The 15218-nt window shown below is 40.2% G+C and overlaps 1 protein-coding gene and 1 long non-coding RNA gene across 2 annotated transcripts; one reads left to right on the forward strand and one right to left on the reverse strand.

Annotated features, from left to right (window-relative positions):
* Positions 1–326: 326 nt before the first annotated feature.
* LOC137604892 (uncharacterized) lies at positions 327–8971 on the reverse strand. The gene is made up of 3 exons (XR_011037675.1): positions 8833–8971; positions 1224–1337; positions 327–851 (listed from the first exon to the last, which is right to left on the reverse strand). It is a non-coding gene; the product is annotated as an uncharacterized lncRNA (long non-coding RNA).
* On the forward strand, positions 8373–13556 carry fundc1 (FUN14 domain containing 1). Its single transcript, XM_068329115.1, has 5 exons — positions 8373–8449; positions 8890–9043; positions 9865–9940; positions 10035–10163; positions 12026–13556. Exons 1-5 carry the CDS (start codon positions 8431–8433, stop codon positions 12101–12103), a joined length of 456 nt encoding a protein of 151 aa, XP_068185216.1. The 5' UTR covers positions 8373–8430; the 3' UTR covers positions 12104–13556.
* Positions 13557–15218: the final 1662 nt, after the last annotated feature.

The following is a 15218-nucleotide window of genomic DNA, read 5'->3' on the forward strand; positions in this document are numbered from 1 at the left end:
CCGCAGACACTGGAATGTCCTTGGGAGTACACCATCTGGGAACCTGCACCTTTAGGCAGCTGTGTACCTCAGTGGAGCTTCCTTTGTAAAAATTGCACAGGTAAATAATATGCAACTGCATTCCCTTCAATCCAAATAACTATTCTCACTGTAGAGTAACTTCCAGACAACCTGGCTGCGATGTACTTCAATGAAAATGCAGACAGACCACAAGCCGAGACCCAGGAAGGTGTACCCCTCTACAAGATCCGCTTTCCAAAGGCTTTGAAGGGACAATGCAGAGTCAAACCTCACAAGACAGAGGCAACATTTTGTTAGTGTTGCAATATTTTAATATTTCAAACAAACATGTTTTTAAATTCTGCTGGTAATCGCTCACAACAAATCACAGTAAAAAGCAGCCATACAAATAAATAGATTAGTAGCAAGTACCAGGATGTCTTTTGAACATAATTTTTCTAAACAAAGACATACTGTAAATCAAACAATATCAATTAAAGTAAAGATATATCTTTGTGTTTTATTGAACAGGTTTTGTAGCTGACATGATGGACCTGATATTTGACAAAGTCTTGGTGGACCCCTTGCCATACACAAATGAGATGTTTGCCATTCCCATCCCAGAGAATCTCTGCCCAGTATGAGCGTCCAGACAAGGAGGAGGTCATTGCCAGCTATGTGACCAAGTTCAACCGAGACTCATTCTAAATCCAGCGTAGTGGCCTTCGTCATCAGGAAACTCCCGGCGGATGCAAAGGACCACACAGGCTGGGATGACGACCCGGATCCTGCGCCCTAAGTAGCCCCACCACCAGCCAACAAAGGTGCGATAGGCCAGATGTCTGCACCATCTACAGAAAAAGGACACAAAACTATTTATTTTACAATGTTTTCAATCCTGAGTATTACAGCTGTTGATTTCCTGATAGGATGGCCCTGTGTTCTCATTATTGTTACTGTATTGTCTTATTATTGGTTTTGGGTGTATTGTTTTATGTAAATAAATGCTTGTCTTTGTCAACAGAAATGGATTGTGAATACCAAAAAATGTTCAACATGTCTATTAATAAGACAAAAATCAAGGTGTCGCAAATACAATATATTAGACTTTGTTGTACCTATATTTGTCATGTGTTACTGCATTAATGAAGGAATGCCTGATGAAGCAAAATAAGACATAACTGTAGTTTTTATTCTGTGACATTTTTCAAAGAACGACTTACCGATGTATTTGTCTCAGACGTGAAGGTTTAGCTGTGAGCTTGTTACCTGTGGCATATCCAAACAGCAGATGTTTTCTGTTTCTGTTGGCATCCGTTCAGTGTCCACAGGAACACCTGTACAATAAACAGAAGGTGAAGACATCTCAAAATAGAGTAGATAAAGGCATCACTGCATTTTGGCTACTATTCACCATTAACCTGGTGTGATGGTGGCAGGTGTCAGCTCCGTGTGTCTTGTCACAGAGGACTGCCTCAAATATTTTGAAGCTTAGTAACGGGTTAAATCAATGTGATATAAAAATAAAGTAACTTTGCCGTGAGCAGAAGCTAGCATTAGCCACATGGTAATAACTATCAGAATTACCATCAGACTTTACTGTCACTTATAGAAATACAGCAACATTTCAGCAGTCAACACGTCCTTATATATACAACATACAAAATTCATAATAAGACATGACATTATTGCTATGCGATAAGAGTAGTAAAAAAAATAGAAAAAAAGTAGCTACCGGACGATGCTTCGGTCCTGTGATGACGTAGGTTACAAAACAAAACACAACACAGAACCAACTAAGTAACGTTCACACGTACTAACCATTCAGAAACGTCCTGCTGCAGCCACACAGTCAGTGTTTCTTCAGGAGCCTCTGGTTCTGGGGCCTACTCAGGGTCATAAATGTACGGCGACACGATGGGGCCTCCGAACGCCATAATGATAACAAACGTAATGCCAGTCAGTGTCCCGTTAGCCTAACGCTCTCCTTCAGAGGGGCGTGACCCAGGTGAAGGAGGTGTGACCAGCGGAGCTCATTAACATACTACAGCCAGAGGCCTGAAGCGAAGCGTTTTGTGAGGAGCTCAGATGAGCGATTCTGAAAAGCTGATATTTAGGACCACAGATCACTTTAGGTCAAAATATTTGGAATACAGTCTAGTTGGACATCTGGCAGCTGAATGACATTAAGTTAAAAATACATAATATGGGACCTTTAATTTCTGTTTCCCAGTTCCCCCAAAAGCACGGATCAGCACTCTGTCTCCCTCTTCTAGGTGCTGGATACATATTCTGGAATCATAGGCCCTCTTGTTCTTCTGATGATTTTTAGTTGCAGCTTCAACAGCCAATTCATATGCATGTCTCAGTTCACTCTTGTGAACTGAGATTTTCTTGTGTGATGTGTTGTTACTAATTGCATGCCTACAGGCCCCCAGTGTGTTGTGTTCAGGGGCCTGTATTCAACTACAGTGATACCTCTACTTACGAAATTAATTGGTACCGGAAGAAATTACGTAAGTAGAGACGCATTTTCCATGCAAATGCCCAAATCCGTTCCAAGCCCCCAAAAATTTTGACATGTTTTATAAAGCATATAATGCATCAAAACATGTAACACATACATGTTATGATTAGATTATTATACAATAAATGAGAGTTGTGCATAATGTAAAAAACAAAGAATAAAGAATAAAAATGATGGTCATTTACCTTTTAACTGCTGTCCTCATTGTTTTTTGCCCTCCGGTTCATGCGCTCTTGCCTCACTATGCCGAACAACAGTGAATTCCAGTCCTCCTTCTGAACTTCTCCAACCACCCACGCAATGCCTTAAACTCTTTAAATTTCCTTTTGTTTTAATAACGTGGTGATTGTAGATGCATTACGGCCATATTCTTTGGCGAGATCAACCAAACACATCCCTTTTTCATGCTTTTCTATTATGCCTTGCTTTGTTTGTAAGGACAAAAAAACTCCTTTCTTCGTCTTTTCTTTTCATCTTTTCTCCGTCACTTTTTTGGGGTTCATAGCGAATACTCAAAAAGTTAATATATGTACGTAAAACTATCAGAACACCTCATGAGTCGAGGGCCGAATGACGAGGACCCTGCATTAACACCGACTAGCTCCACACAGAGGTTCCTCTTAGCCAATGGCTGGGCTTGCACTAGCCATTCGCCACTTCGCCACAGGTGGAGTGAATTCCACATTGGCTACACGGTTTTTAGACTGTGTAGCCACAGTGGCGTTCTTATTCTTACGGAAAAAAGGCTAAAACTTATTACTTTTTCGCTCGCTAGCGGCGCTCCCTATTTCCGCTAGGCTATTTCCGCTAGCGAACGGTGCTAGCGCCACTACTTCCACTTGCGAGCGGTGCTAGCCACTACTTCCGCTAGTGAACGGCGCTAGCACCGTTACTTCCGCTAGGGAGCGGCGCTAGTGAAAATAGTGCCGCTATTTCCGCATTCCGATGGAATTTAGCCAAAACATGCCGACGGAAATAGCCAAAGTGACCCGAATGCTCTCGATCATTAAATATGTACTCGGGTCATGACCTCTTTTCGTCCAATGAAAAACAAAAACATTGTTTTTTACAAGCTGAACCTGCGAATTGGTGTACAACAAGGTGAGGACAATCGATCAAAAGAATCCAGTATTTTACAGTAGAGTTTGTGTTAAAGTCTTCATTAATAAACAAATGGTGAAAGCTGAGAGGGGGGAGGAGTGGTGACAGACCGATCAGAAGGTAAATGAAAGATATTATCAATACTGGTATGTTGTCTTAGACTTTTGTTCCCTATGACCGGCAGGAATAACCAGCGATGTATGTAAATGTGTATTCACGTCGCTTGCTATTTTTCATGCCTTTTTAAATTGAAATGAAAAATCATGTTATTGATTTTTTTTTAAAATAAAATAAGATAAAATATGGCATACCAATGGTGTTGGTGGTGGTCAAAGTTAAAATGTCTTCTAGTCTAAGTAAAAGTAAGTATCTTCACATAGTGAATGGAAGTTTTCAATTGTTGAATCTCACATTCATACCTGCATAAAGTAGGACAGAAATAAAGATAGTTCAGCTTGAACTGTTGACTTTAGTGTATTTTTGTAGGTAAACTGAACAGAAGATTTTGCCCTCAGAATGCAGGAAAACAACCCCATTTTCTAAAAAAATTTACCCCCCCCGGACCCCCCCACATCCCCCCGCGACGAGCGTTGGTCGTCTGCGCGCTGTGCCACTGTCTTGGACACAGAGTGTGGCTTTTTGTGGCTTACTCAATTCTTTTACACAGTGGCTTAGTCATACTACCTCCTAGTGCAAGCCCAGAATGGGATGCCAGGAAAATACAAGGTAATAGCCAATGGCAGAGCAGTTATGAGAATATTGCATTCAGGAACCTATGGGAGCTGCGAGTATCAGCCCATACTGTATTTTTACCTTTCGTCACTCGAAATTTCTTTCGTAACTAGAGGTAATATTTTCTTGCTGAGAAATTTCATAAGTAGAAAATGTCGTAAGTAGAAACATTCATAAGTAGAGGTACCACTGTATGTGTGTATGCATGACTAGCCCAAAAAATGTAACCACATGCAAAAGAGTAGTATAGAGAGTGTAAAGATAATTTCCCCAAGTGGGACAATACAGTGGACTTTCTTTCTTCTCCTCAGGTTTTCACCTTGTTGCTTCAATGCCGTACCAAAGCAAAGGTCAACTGGTAAGCGGGCCTCCCGTCCGAACATGAGGTAATAGGGAGAAAATCCCATTGCATCATTGCGGGTACAATTATAGGCATGTACCATCAGAGCCACATGTTGACTCCAGCTCCTTTTCCGTGCAGGATCGAGGGTGCCTAACATGTCGAGGAGTGTACATTTAAATCGTTCAGGTTGTGGATCACCTTGTGGATGGTAGGGTGTAGTTCTGGACTTTCGGATGCCTAACATACCGAGTAATTCCTTCATCAGACGATCCTCAAAATCCCGCCCCTGATCAGAGTGGATGCAGGAAGGCAATCCATAATTCACAAGAAACTTCTCCACCAACACTTTGGCCACAGTGGGTGCGTGCCGATCTTTTGTAGTGTAGGCCTGTGCATATCGAGTGTAGTGATCAGTCACTACCAATGACCCCTGGCGTTCAACTTGGCTGAGGTAAGCACATATGTGAGGGGATTATTATCCGTCCTCACATTGAACCGCACCCCATACAGGTAGTCATGGAATTTATTTGATATAGCCCATTTCAGTGCAAGAAACTCCAGTTGATGTACTGGGTAATTACGCTTTGCGTTACTCAGCTTACGGATGGCAAATGCCACGGGACGCAAACCTTCCAGATATTGTTGATTAAGGACTGCCCCCAACCCATCAAAACTTGCATCAACATGTAGTATGTAAGGCTTTTCAGGGTCACCAAAAGCCAACACAGGAGCATGGGTCAGACGGTGTATTATATTGTTAAAGGCCTCTGAGCATTCCGAGGTCCAACGGTCTGAAAATGGCTCAGACTTTTTGAAGTAAGTCACCTTCTCTTTATTGGGACTTTTAGCCTTTTGTGCTGGTCTATAACCTCGTGTAAGATCTGTCAGAGGTCTCACAATGGCGGAATAATTAGCAATTAACCGCCGATAGTACCCACAGAATCCAAGAGAGGACTGTAAGGACATGAGATCAGTGGGCTATTTCCATTCTGCGACAACACAAATCTTTTCAGGATCAGTGGATATGCCCGCCGCTGACACAATATGGCCCACGTACTTAACCAACTAGCTCCAAACTTAGGACCAAGCTCATGGAAACATGCACTAAACGCCGCCACACTCTGTCATTAATCCGTACGGTTTTCTCTTAATCTTCGACGTCTCTTCCCATGCTTCTCTCCTCCTCTTCTCTCGTATGTGCTTCCCCATCTTCCGGGCACCTAACTCTTTCTCTGCACCCCATTGGTTCATGAAACCGACAGCACCTTTGCAGGTTAGTCCCTCTCTGTGTGTCTTTTTTTCATATGTCCCGTGAGTAAAAAAATTCCCTCACAGTATCCCCAGCAATACAGAAAATACACCACACATTTCATCAAACAATAATTCAACATAATAAATAATGAATTTCCTCCAACATGAATTAAACATTATAATAATGCTTTAACTAGCTGATTTTATCTGTGAACTGATATTTATGTTTTTTATTTTAATTATTAACTATTTATTAACTATTAACAATTTGTTAATAATAATCTTAGCCCTACTAAACGCAGGGCTACATATACACTCAAGAAAAATATAAACGCAACACTTTTGTTTTTGCTCCCATTTTTCATGAGATGGACTTAAAGATCTATAATCATTCCAAATACACAATATTACCATTTCTCTCAGACATTGTTCACAAATCTGTCTAAATGTGTGATAGTGAGCACTTCTGCTTTGCTGAGATAATCCATCAGGTGTGCCACATCAAGATGCTGATCTGACATCATGATTAGTGCACAGGTGTACCTTATACTGCCCACAGTAAAAGGCCACTCTGAAATGTGCAGTTTTGTCTCACAGCAAAATGCCACAGATGCCAAAAGCATTTAGGGAGAGTGCAATTGGCTGACAGCAAGAATGTCAACCAGATCTGTTGCTCGTGCATTGAATTTTCGTTTCTCCACCATAAGCCGTCTCCAAAGGCGTTTCAGAGAATATGGAAGTATATATATATATATATATATATATATATATACAGCGAGAGAGAGAGAGAGAGAGAGAGAGTATTTAACATTCCAAGTCAGAAGAGGAGTAGAATTGAGGAGCGTATAATTTGGGCTGTACACATTAGTAAAATAGTGGAAAAGTGTCAAAAGATCATCAGCATCTTAAGAAGCCTGGCTGGGTGTGAGTGGGGAGTGGACAGGGAGACAGTGCAGCTTATATACCAGGCCATGGTTAGATCAGTTTTTGATTATGTGTTTTATTTATGGTGCGGCCTCAAAAACGGTGTTAGCCAGGCTGGAAGTAGTTCAGGCAAAGGCCTTGAGGCTCTGCTGTGGAGCTTTTAGAACCTCCTCTATCCCTGCTTTGCTTGTTGAAATGGGAGAAATGCCCTTATGGCTAAGGCGCATTAAGTTGGGATTACAGTACTGGGTAAATATTAATGGGAGTTCTCAAACTTTCCCAGCCAGATGTGTTTTACAAAAGGTGGAAGGAAGTGGGAAATTTAAATCATTTATTTTTGATGTGATTCAGTGGGCTACAAAAATGATCATGGATCAGAGGGGCATACTGGAACACGCGAGCTGGTCACCCATTCCCCCATGGGTAATGAATGAGCTAGACATCGAGATGAGTTTTCTTCAGAAGAAAGATAAGAGAGAGATGACTACTAGTATTCAAATGTATCTTAATTCAATTAGGGAGAGTAAGTTGCTAATACAGTATATACAGATGGTTATAGGGATCCAGGAAGTAGGAGAGCTGGGTTTGGGGTCTATGTAGAGCAACTTGATTTAAAATGTAGTATTAGAATATCTGATGAAAGCTCTGTGTTCACATCTGAGTTAATGGCAATTGTTTGGGCTTTACGGTGGATAGAGGAGACAAATGCCAGGGGAGTTGTTATCTGCTCCGATTCTGCTGCTGCCCTAGAGACGTTAAAGGGGGGAAAATCTCAAGCTCAATCTGACATTGTACATGAAATCCTGAGAGTAATATATAGAGTAAGGGTAGGCAGTGACATCTCATTTTGCTGGGTTCCCGGGGCACAATGGGATACAGGGTAATGAGCAAGTGGACAGCTTAGCCAAAGAAAGTTTAAATAAGCAAGCTGTAGAGCACCTCCCTTTAGGAAGAGTGGAACAGAGAGGAATAATTAAAGAGGGCCTAATTAAGGAGTGGCAAGTGGATTGGGAGAAAGAAAGTAAGGAGAGGCACTACTTTTCTATTCAATCTCAAGTCAATCGGAAATGTCATTATAGTTCACTATCCCTAAGGGACTCTGTTAAATTATGTAGGTTGAGGATGGGTCACTGTGCTTTAAATCAGTCTCTATTCATTATAGGAAAGCATGACACAGGTTTATGTCACTGTGGGAGGCCTGAAACAGTTCAGCATGTGTTCTTAGAATGCCGTCAATACAACACTGAAAGGCTGAGATTATTTATCCAGATGGCAGAAGTAGAAGTTCAAGTCTTTTCTATTTCTTCTTTGTTTGGCCACTGTGAGAACCATCAAATGGTTTCCAGAGCAGTCTTGAAGTTTTTGCATGAAACTGGACAATATGGAAGAATCTGAAGTAGATTAAAGACGGACCAGTGGAGGGCAGTAACACGCAGTACAGCGTCTACACCGCCGGAAATCAAGAAGAAGAAGAAAAGAGCAAAAAAAAAAGAAGAAGAGGAAGTCTCGCGAGATTTAGTGACTTTTTTTTTTTGCTCAATCGTTCTCTAAAATGGCGAGCCGTGGGAAGGGTATGCATCCTCCGTCTCTTTACGTACATAAGGTCACAGAGATGTTCGCCGCCTCAGCCGCTCGTCCGTCGGGTTTTCTACAGTCACGTGACATCGGGTGACCGTAGTAACAGTGACCGTAGTAACAGCGTTACCGGTGACTCCACCGGGGTAGCAGTGATGGAGAAGCTAACTTCAACTAGTCAGACTGGTGTGAGCGTAACTTCTGCAAAGATCTCCACCAAGTTTGGACACTCACTGATCAATTCGTTCTGATAAATGATCAACAGGTTGTTTTATGAAGGGATGCAGCGACCAGCATGTTGGATTCACGTAAAACAACGTGTTCCGTGTGTAACTCGACGGTAGTAACGTAACCCCCCTTCTGCCCACTCATCCTGTACCTCATGGAGTCACCGGCTGCTCCTGGTGTTCGGTAATAGTTCTTCATGTATCCGCAGAATTAGAAGAGGAGATCTATGACAAAGTCATGGATCTGAAGGACTTGGCTAAACGGGAGCGGTGGTGGGACCGTCTGTTCGGGAGGGGCTCCGGCCCGGTAGCAGAGAAGTACTCTGTGGCCACACAGGTCGCCGTGGGAGGAGTGAGTGGATGGTAAGCATCGTCCCAAACCAGCGAGCCTCCCTGGGGCGCTCTTTGCCTGTTCCAGGGGCGTCGCACTTATTTGTACATCAGCATAATGGCTGTCCTCAAAGAGCCAGATGAAACTAATAAATGTAAGAAAATTAAGTCAGTGCAATTTAAAATAAATAACTGCTCCTTAATGTTAAGTAAGTCTGAATTTATTACTTATTCAAGTTACAGACATTACAGTTGCACAGGAAATATATGTTTGCTTGTTTTTCTGTTATAACATAAATCTTTTTAATTTGTCAGGTTGTGAAACCCACATAAGCCCATCAATCAAGGATCAAACTATCCAAGTATATAAAGAAAAATGGCATCAAAGTCGGAACATTAACTTTATTCAAAAAATGTTTGTCAATGTTAAAATGGGCTTAATTACTGCATTGTGGGAAATGTAGTTTTTGGTCAAAGCACACTTTTGACTTATGTATTTTTAGACACTCTGACCTTTTATGCTCTCGCAGGCAACATAAAATGATAAGGTGGGCCACAGTTGGCCCCCGGGCCCTAAGTTTGCCACGTGTGACAAAATAATGGTACAAAATAGTTCACTTCTAAATGTAAGGATTAAAAGCACAGTCATGCTGTACAGATGTTTTAAAGTTACAATTTATGCAACTCATGTGTACTATAAAACTAAATTTCCTTCACCCTAAATTCTTAACAAATTCCATGCTATGCCTGTAAATTTCTTATGATTGTGTTGTATTATTTTATGTTACAGTTACAATTCTAAATGTTTTTATGAAATAGGCGGTTTAACCTCCAGGCTGTATCTTTAAATGTAGGTGTGTAGGATATATTTTCCAGAAGGTTGGGAAAGTTACTGCTGCATCAGTTGGAGGAGGTCTTTTGTTGTTGCAGGTAAACTTGAATCACTATGAATACACACAGGATCAACTAAATGAAAGTGAAATAGTGAATTAAATCCATTTTTCGTTGGCTTGACTTTCTGCAGCTAGCTAACCATAGTGGCTACATCCAGGTGGACTGGAAGAAGGTTGAGAAGGATGTCAACAAAGCTAAGAGGCAATTGAGGAAGACTACTGGTCAAACTGGCCCAGAGCTGAACACTTTTATGGAGAAGGTATGATTGTTTGTGTGTGATGCTTGTAAACTTGTACACTATTTTCATCCATTCCAAGAACCATCTCTGCAAATTGTAATTGATTATTGTGTTTATTATTAAGTTACACATTTTAAAGATATCCAGCTAACTTAAGGACAAATAAAAATTACTGAAAACAAACTCTTTTTCATGAAAAGATTATATATTTAAGGACTACAGTAATGAAATTAATTTAAATAATTTGATTTTTTCGCCAACTAATCGATTAATTGAACAAGAATTATTGCATGCCCAGAAAAAGTAACAATATACAAACAAAAGAGACCATTTCCTTGACTGCACTATTGTTTCCCTTTTTGAAAATCACACTGTTGGTTTTTTTATTTCGTTTCTATGTTTTTTGTTTACCACAAGTTAACATGGGGGGGAAGTACATGATGGAAAGTTGTTTGGAAAAGATGTCACTCTTTATAGTGCTTCATAGTTCCTGTTAACTTTAAAGTTGAACTAGAAAATGGCCTGTAGTCATCATCGGCTGTTTTCCTGGTCCCTAATGTGCTGGTTGCAGTCATGTTGGGAAAGTAGGCATCTTGTACAGGGAACCCATATGTTATTCAGTGGTGTGAAAAAAGTTTGTGCACCCCTGACAATTTTCAAGATTTTCCTTTTGTAAATTTTTGGTTGTTAAGATCAGCTATTTCAGTCTGCTATATGATCTATTTAATGGTTCAAACAACCATAAATTTTATAAGGGAAAACTATGAGTGGTGCCCAAACTTTTTCTTACCTTTTAATCTATCTAGTTATGTAGCTATCTGCCTATGTTTTTAATGGGGGGGGGGGGGGGTCACCACTAGACCAGATTTGATTGTACTTCAAAAACAAAAGCAAAAATGTGTAAATACCAAACATAAACTTCAGACATTTATTTGAAGTTTATGCAAAATTGTGGAATAGTTACAACAAACTATAAACACACAAAATAATGAAAATATCTTTTTTGTTTAATGTCTAGCCAAAGTTCACGAGACAACGCTTTTTGTTGTAAATGTTAACAGACCGAAGAACAGACAGAGCCATATAACCCTTGACATTGCTTGCTAGAGGATAATATTAAGTTTGTGTGACAAGAACCTTATCCCAAATTTGGTCCTGCCCACTCGAAAAAAAATAATACACAATAATCACAATATACACATAATCACAATAAAACTAATTTTCTGTACCGTAATGAGTGGAAACAGACCAGTCTCATCAGGCTGTTTCATCATCCTATTTTTTTGTTCTCATCTTTATTTGCTCCTACAATAAAATATTAAGTAATGAATAATCCATGGTTGATGTATAAGTGGTAAGAGTTGAGACTCTTTGGTGTTCCCAGTCCCAGTCCCAGACAGTCGACCAGTTCACTGGTCACAAACCTTTTCAAACCTCTCACTACAGACACCAGCCTTGTACTTCTGCTGCACACGTGACAGTTTCCTTCTGTGTCTCACTTCGCTCTGTTAACTGTCATCGTGCAACCAATAGAAAGAATCAGCTCTAAATCACTGTTGTAGTGTCATTTGGGAAGATTGTTCAAGTCAAGATTGGAAAGGGTTATTAATATTTGCTTATATGTGACTTTCTGGAAAGCAATAAATGTTTCCATTTAGACACTCCTGCGATCGTCAGTTTTTTTGTTACAAACTGACCCCGGCTCCCCATCAGAGAAGGGAAAAGTTATGTGGCCCGTACAGGAAAAAATTCTAGACCCCTGGTCTAGAGAAGGCTTACCAGCTTACCTGGTCAATCTGGGTGAATTGCCTGACAAAGAGAATTAAGGTAAATATATAATGGACAGTAAATACTCATTGAAACATTTTTTCTGTCTTTGTCAGTCCACAGATTTTGTGAAGAAAAACATTGTTGTCACAAGTGGATTCATTGGAGGATTCTTGCTTGGCCTTGTATCTTAGTGTCTGCAGAAGGAGAATGGTCTGCGAATTTCTGATGAAAAAAATTTAAGGAAAAAATGTATTATCCATTGATATGTAGCTTTTAATGGATCATGGACGAGGATTCATCTCTTACAAATGTAGCCAAGTAGGTTTTTATCCATTTTCTTGTGTACATCTCTGGTGACAGCAATCAGTCACCATCTCCATCTTTGACCCACGCTTTCTTTCCAAGCACACATCTGTCAGAACAGCAAAACTGCTTCTTTCCATCTTCGTAACATAGCCCGCCTTCATCCCACCCTATCTCAATTTGCTGCTGGAATCTTAATCCACACCTGTACTCCAGACTTGATTATTGGAGCAGCCTCCTCTATGGTCTTCCCTCCACTCACTCAATTATGGTTATTATTAATATAATGTGGAACCCAAACGAGACACTATAACTATACTTACATATCACCTTTCTATTCGGATTTACTACAGTACTTAAAACCTTTTATAACACGAGGCAAAATTCACCCATTAATATAAACATGCATATAGTTTTGGCTTCCACTCACAAAGTCAACATTCTCATAGAGTACAGTAATTCCTCATTTGTCCAGATCAGAATGTAAACAAATTTCAGAAAACATTTTTCTTATTGTGTCATATTGTGTGATTTTGCAATGTTCAGTTATTGTTGCCATGTATTAAGCCAAATTCAAGTGTATTTAATTCACCTCAACAAAGCAAATGAGGCCCACAGAACTGTCTCAGTTCCAGTGTTGTATTGTTCTCCATACATGGTAAGTTGTCTTCAGTGCTAAATCACTTGGTAATCAAGAAGTTGATGCTTTATTTACTGAATGTGTTTGCAAGTTAAAACAAACAGAAATTATAATTGAATTTTTATTGATTATATGTACTGTATATTTGCTTTTTATCAAGATAAAATATGGCTATCCATAAACATTTTTGTTTGGCTCATACATACGGTCTAGCCATTTACCAGAACCAAACGTTCTTCATACGTAACATTCACAATTTATTAACCCTTATAACTAGGTTTGCATTTAGATATTTGCAATTTTTTTGACAAGTTACATTTGTTTCATTAAAATATAAGTTCTATGACATGTCAAGTTTTAGTCATATCCAGAGCACATCTGAATATGAGGAGATGGATGAAGAAGTGAAGAGATTCACATGCCTCAAGATTATTTTCAGTTACTTTATTATTTCTGCTTTGTTGAGGTGAAGGTTTAGAATTGCCTTTTGCTTAAAGAAAATTTTAAAAAATGCCTGTTACTGTTTTTAAATGCTCTTCGATTATATATATAAAAAGAGTTGCCAGACATTAGTGTGTCGGCCATTTATCGTCACTACCATTTTGAGTGAAATTATTTTTAAATATTAAATCAGTGTTTGGTTCGGGATTTTTTTGTGTGGTTTCTGAAAAACCTGAAAAAATAAATAAATTTCGAAATGGTGGTGTTACGTGGGTGTGCCTTAACGTACTTTGAAGTTTATACTAATTTTGTGTGGTATCCATGAATCCATGGTCGTTTAGGTCACTGGCGGTTGGTGACACTGCACAAACATATGCAAACCATAGTCTTGTTTCAACTATGCCTTACATTCACAATGACACGAGTTGTATTTTTGAAAAAGATGTTACAGTTTGCATACTATTTCGAAGGTGTCTCAGCTCATACTGTAAATCCTACTTGCTGAGTACCAGAAACTAATAAGTGTGTCAGTTTTGGGTGATCCTCTGGCCTCTCAACATCAAACATCAGCCATTCCTAGGCCTCTATGATAAAAGCTTATTCAAGACTTGAGGCTTTGGTAGAAAAAATTTCAAGTCATTGTAGTAAACAGCTTGATAGCGGCACTTCAGTTTCTAAAATATAACATTTATTGTTTCCACCAGATGGTGCTGTGACTTCTCCAAAATTGCTGCTGAGATTCTGGTCAGGAAATTATCAACCAATTGAAACTTGGAGAGGATTGGAGTGTAGACAGCAAAGTTATAGACAGTAGTCACAATGATGTGTCGTTTATTCAGTCAAATTTTGATTGCATAGCCCAAATTCTCAAGTAACAATTTAAAGGACTTGACAATATGTACAGAGTAACACCGTCTACCCTTAGACCCACAAAAACCAGGTAAGGAAAAATTACATTAAATGATCGTAATACAGCAAAAAATAGAAACCTCCGGGAGACCCACAGATGAGGGATCCCTCTCCCTCTTCCAGTCCAGGAGCATTATTGATGATGTGTACACAGGGGGCAGTAGTGGCTCAGTTCGTAGAGCGAGTCATCCAATGATCAAAAGATTGGCGGTCCGATTCCTGCCAATTGTCAGCATAAAGAGAAAAAAATTGAACACTCATTGTCCAAGATGACCCTTAATTTTGTCAACGTCCTCTTCCCCAACACCACTGTTAGAGAATCCAACTTAACCCCAACAATGTCTCCAGCGCTGCAGGTCAGTCTGTTCAGTCTGTTGGCATCCGCCACACTCAGACCACTGCCACAGCGCACCACAGCATAGAGGAAAGCCCTGGCCACCACAAGGACCTCAACCTCCTCAGGAGAAAGAGGCAGCTTTGGTCCTTTTTGTAGAGGGTGTTTTTATGCTTCCCTCAGTCCAGTCCATTGTCAGTGCAAATCCCCAAGTACTTAGTCTTCAACACTGTCCCACTGGCCCCCTGAATGGAGACAGGGGTTATCTGCTTCTTCATCCTCCTCAAGTCCACCACCAGTTCCTTTGTCTTTGTCACATTGAGTAGGAGGTGGTTTTTCCCACTCCACATGACAAATTGTCTACAACAGCCCTGTTCTCCATCTCATCGCCCTTACTGATATATCCAACCACCGCTGTGTCATCAGAAAACCTCTAGAGATAAGTATCCGTGCAGCAGTTGAAGTCTTTGGTATAAAATTTAAAAATGGAAGGGAGATAGAACACTCCATTGTGGGGCCCCAGTGTTACTGACCCACCTTTCAGACACACAGCATTGCAGGCACATATGCTGTTGTCTGGAGGTCAGGTAGTCACCAATCCAGGACACTAGAGGATGGTCAACCTGCATAGTAATAAGCTTCTCACCTAGAACAGTCAGCTGCATGGTGCTGAAACCAA

The sequence above is a fragment of the Antennarius striatus genome, chromosome 12 (genome assembly GCF_040054535.1).
Source record: "Antennarius striatus isolate MH-2024 chromosome 12, ASM4005453v1, whole genome shotgun sequence".
Taxonomy (NCBI): Eukaryota; Metazoa; Chordata; class Actinopteri; order Lophiiformes; family Antennariidae; genus Antennarius; species Antennarius striatus.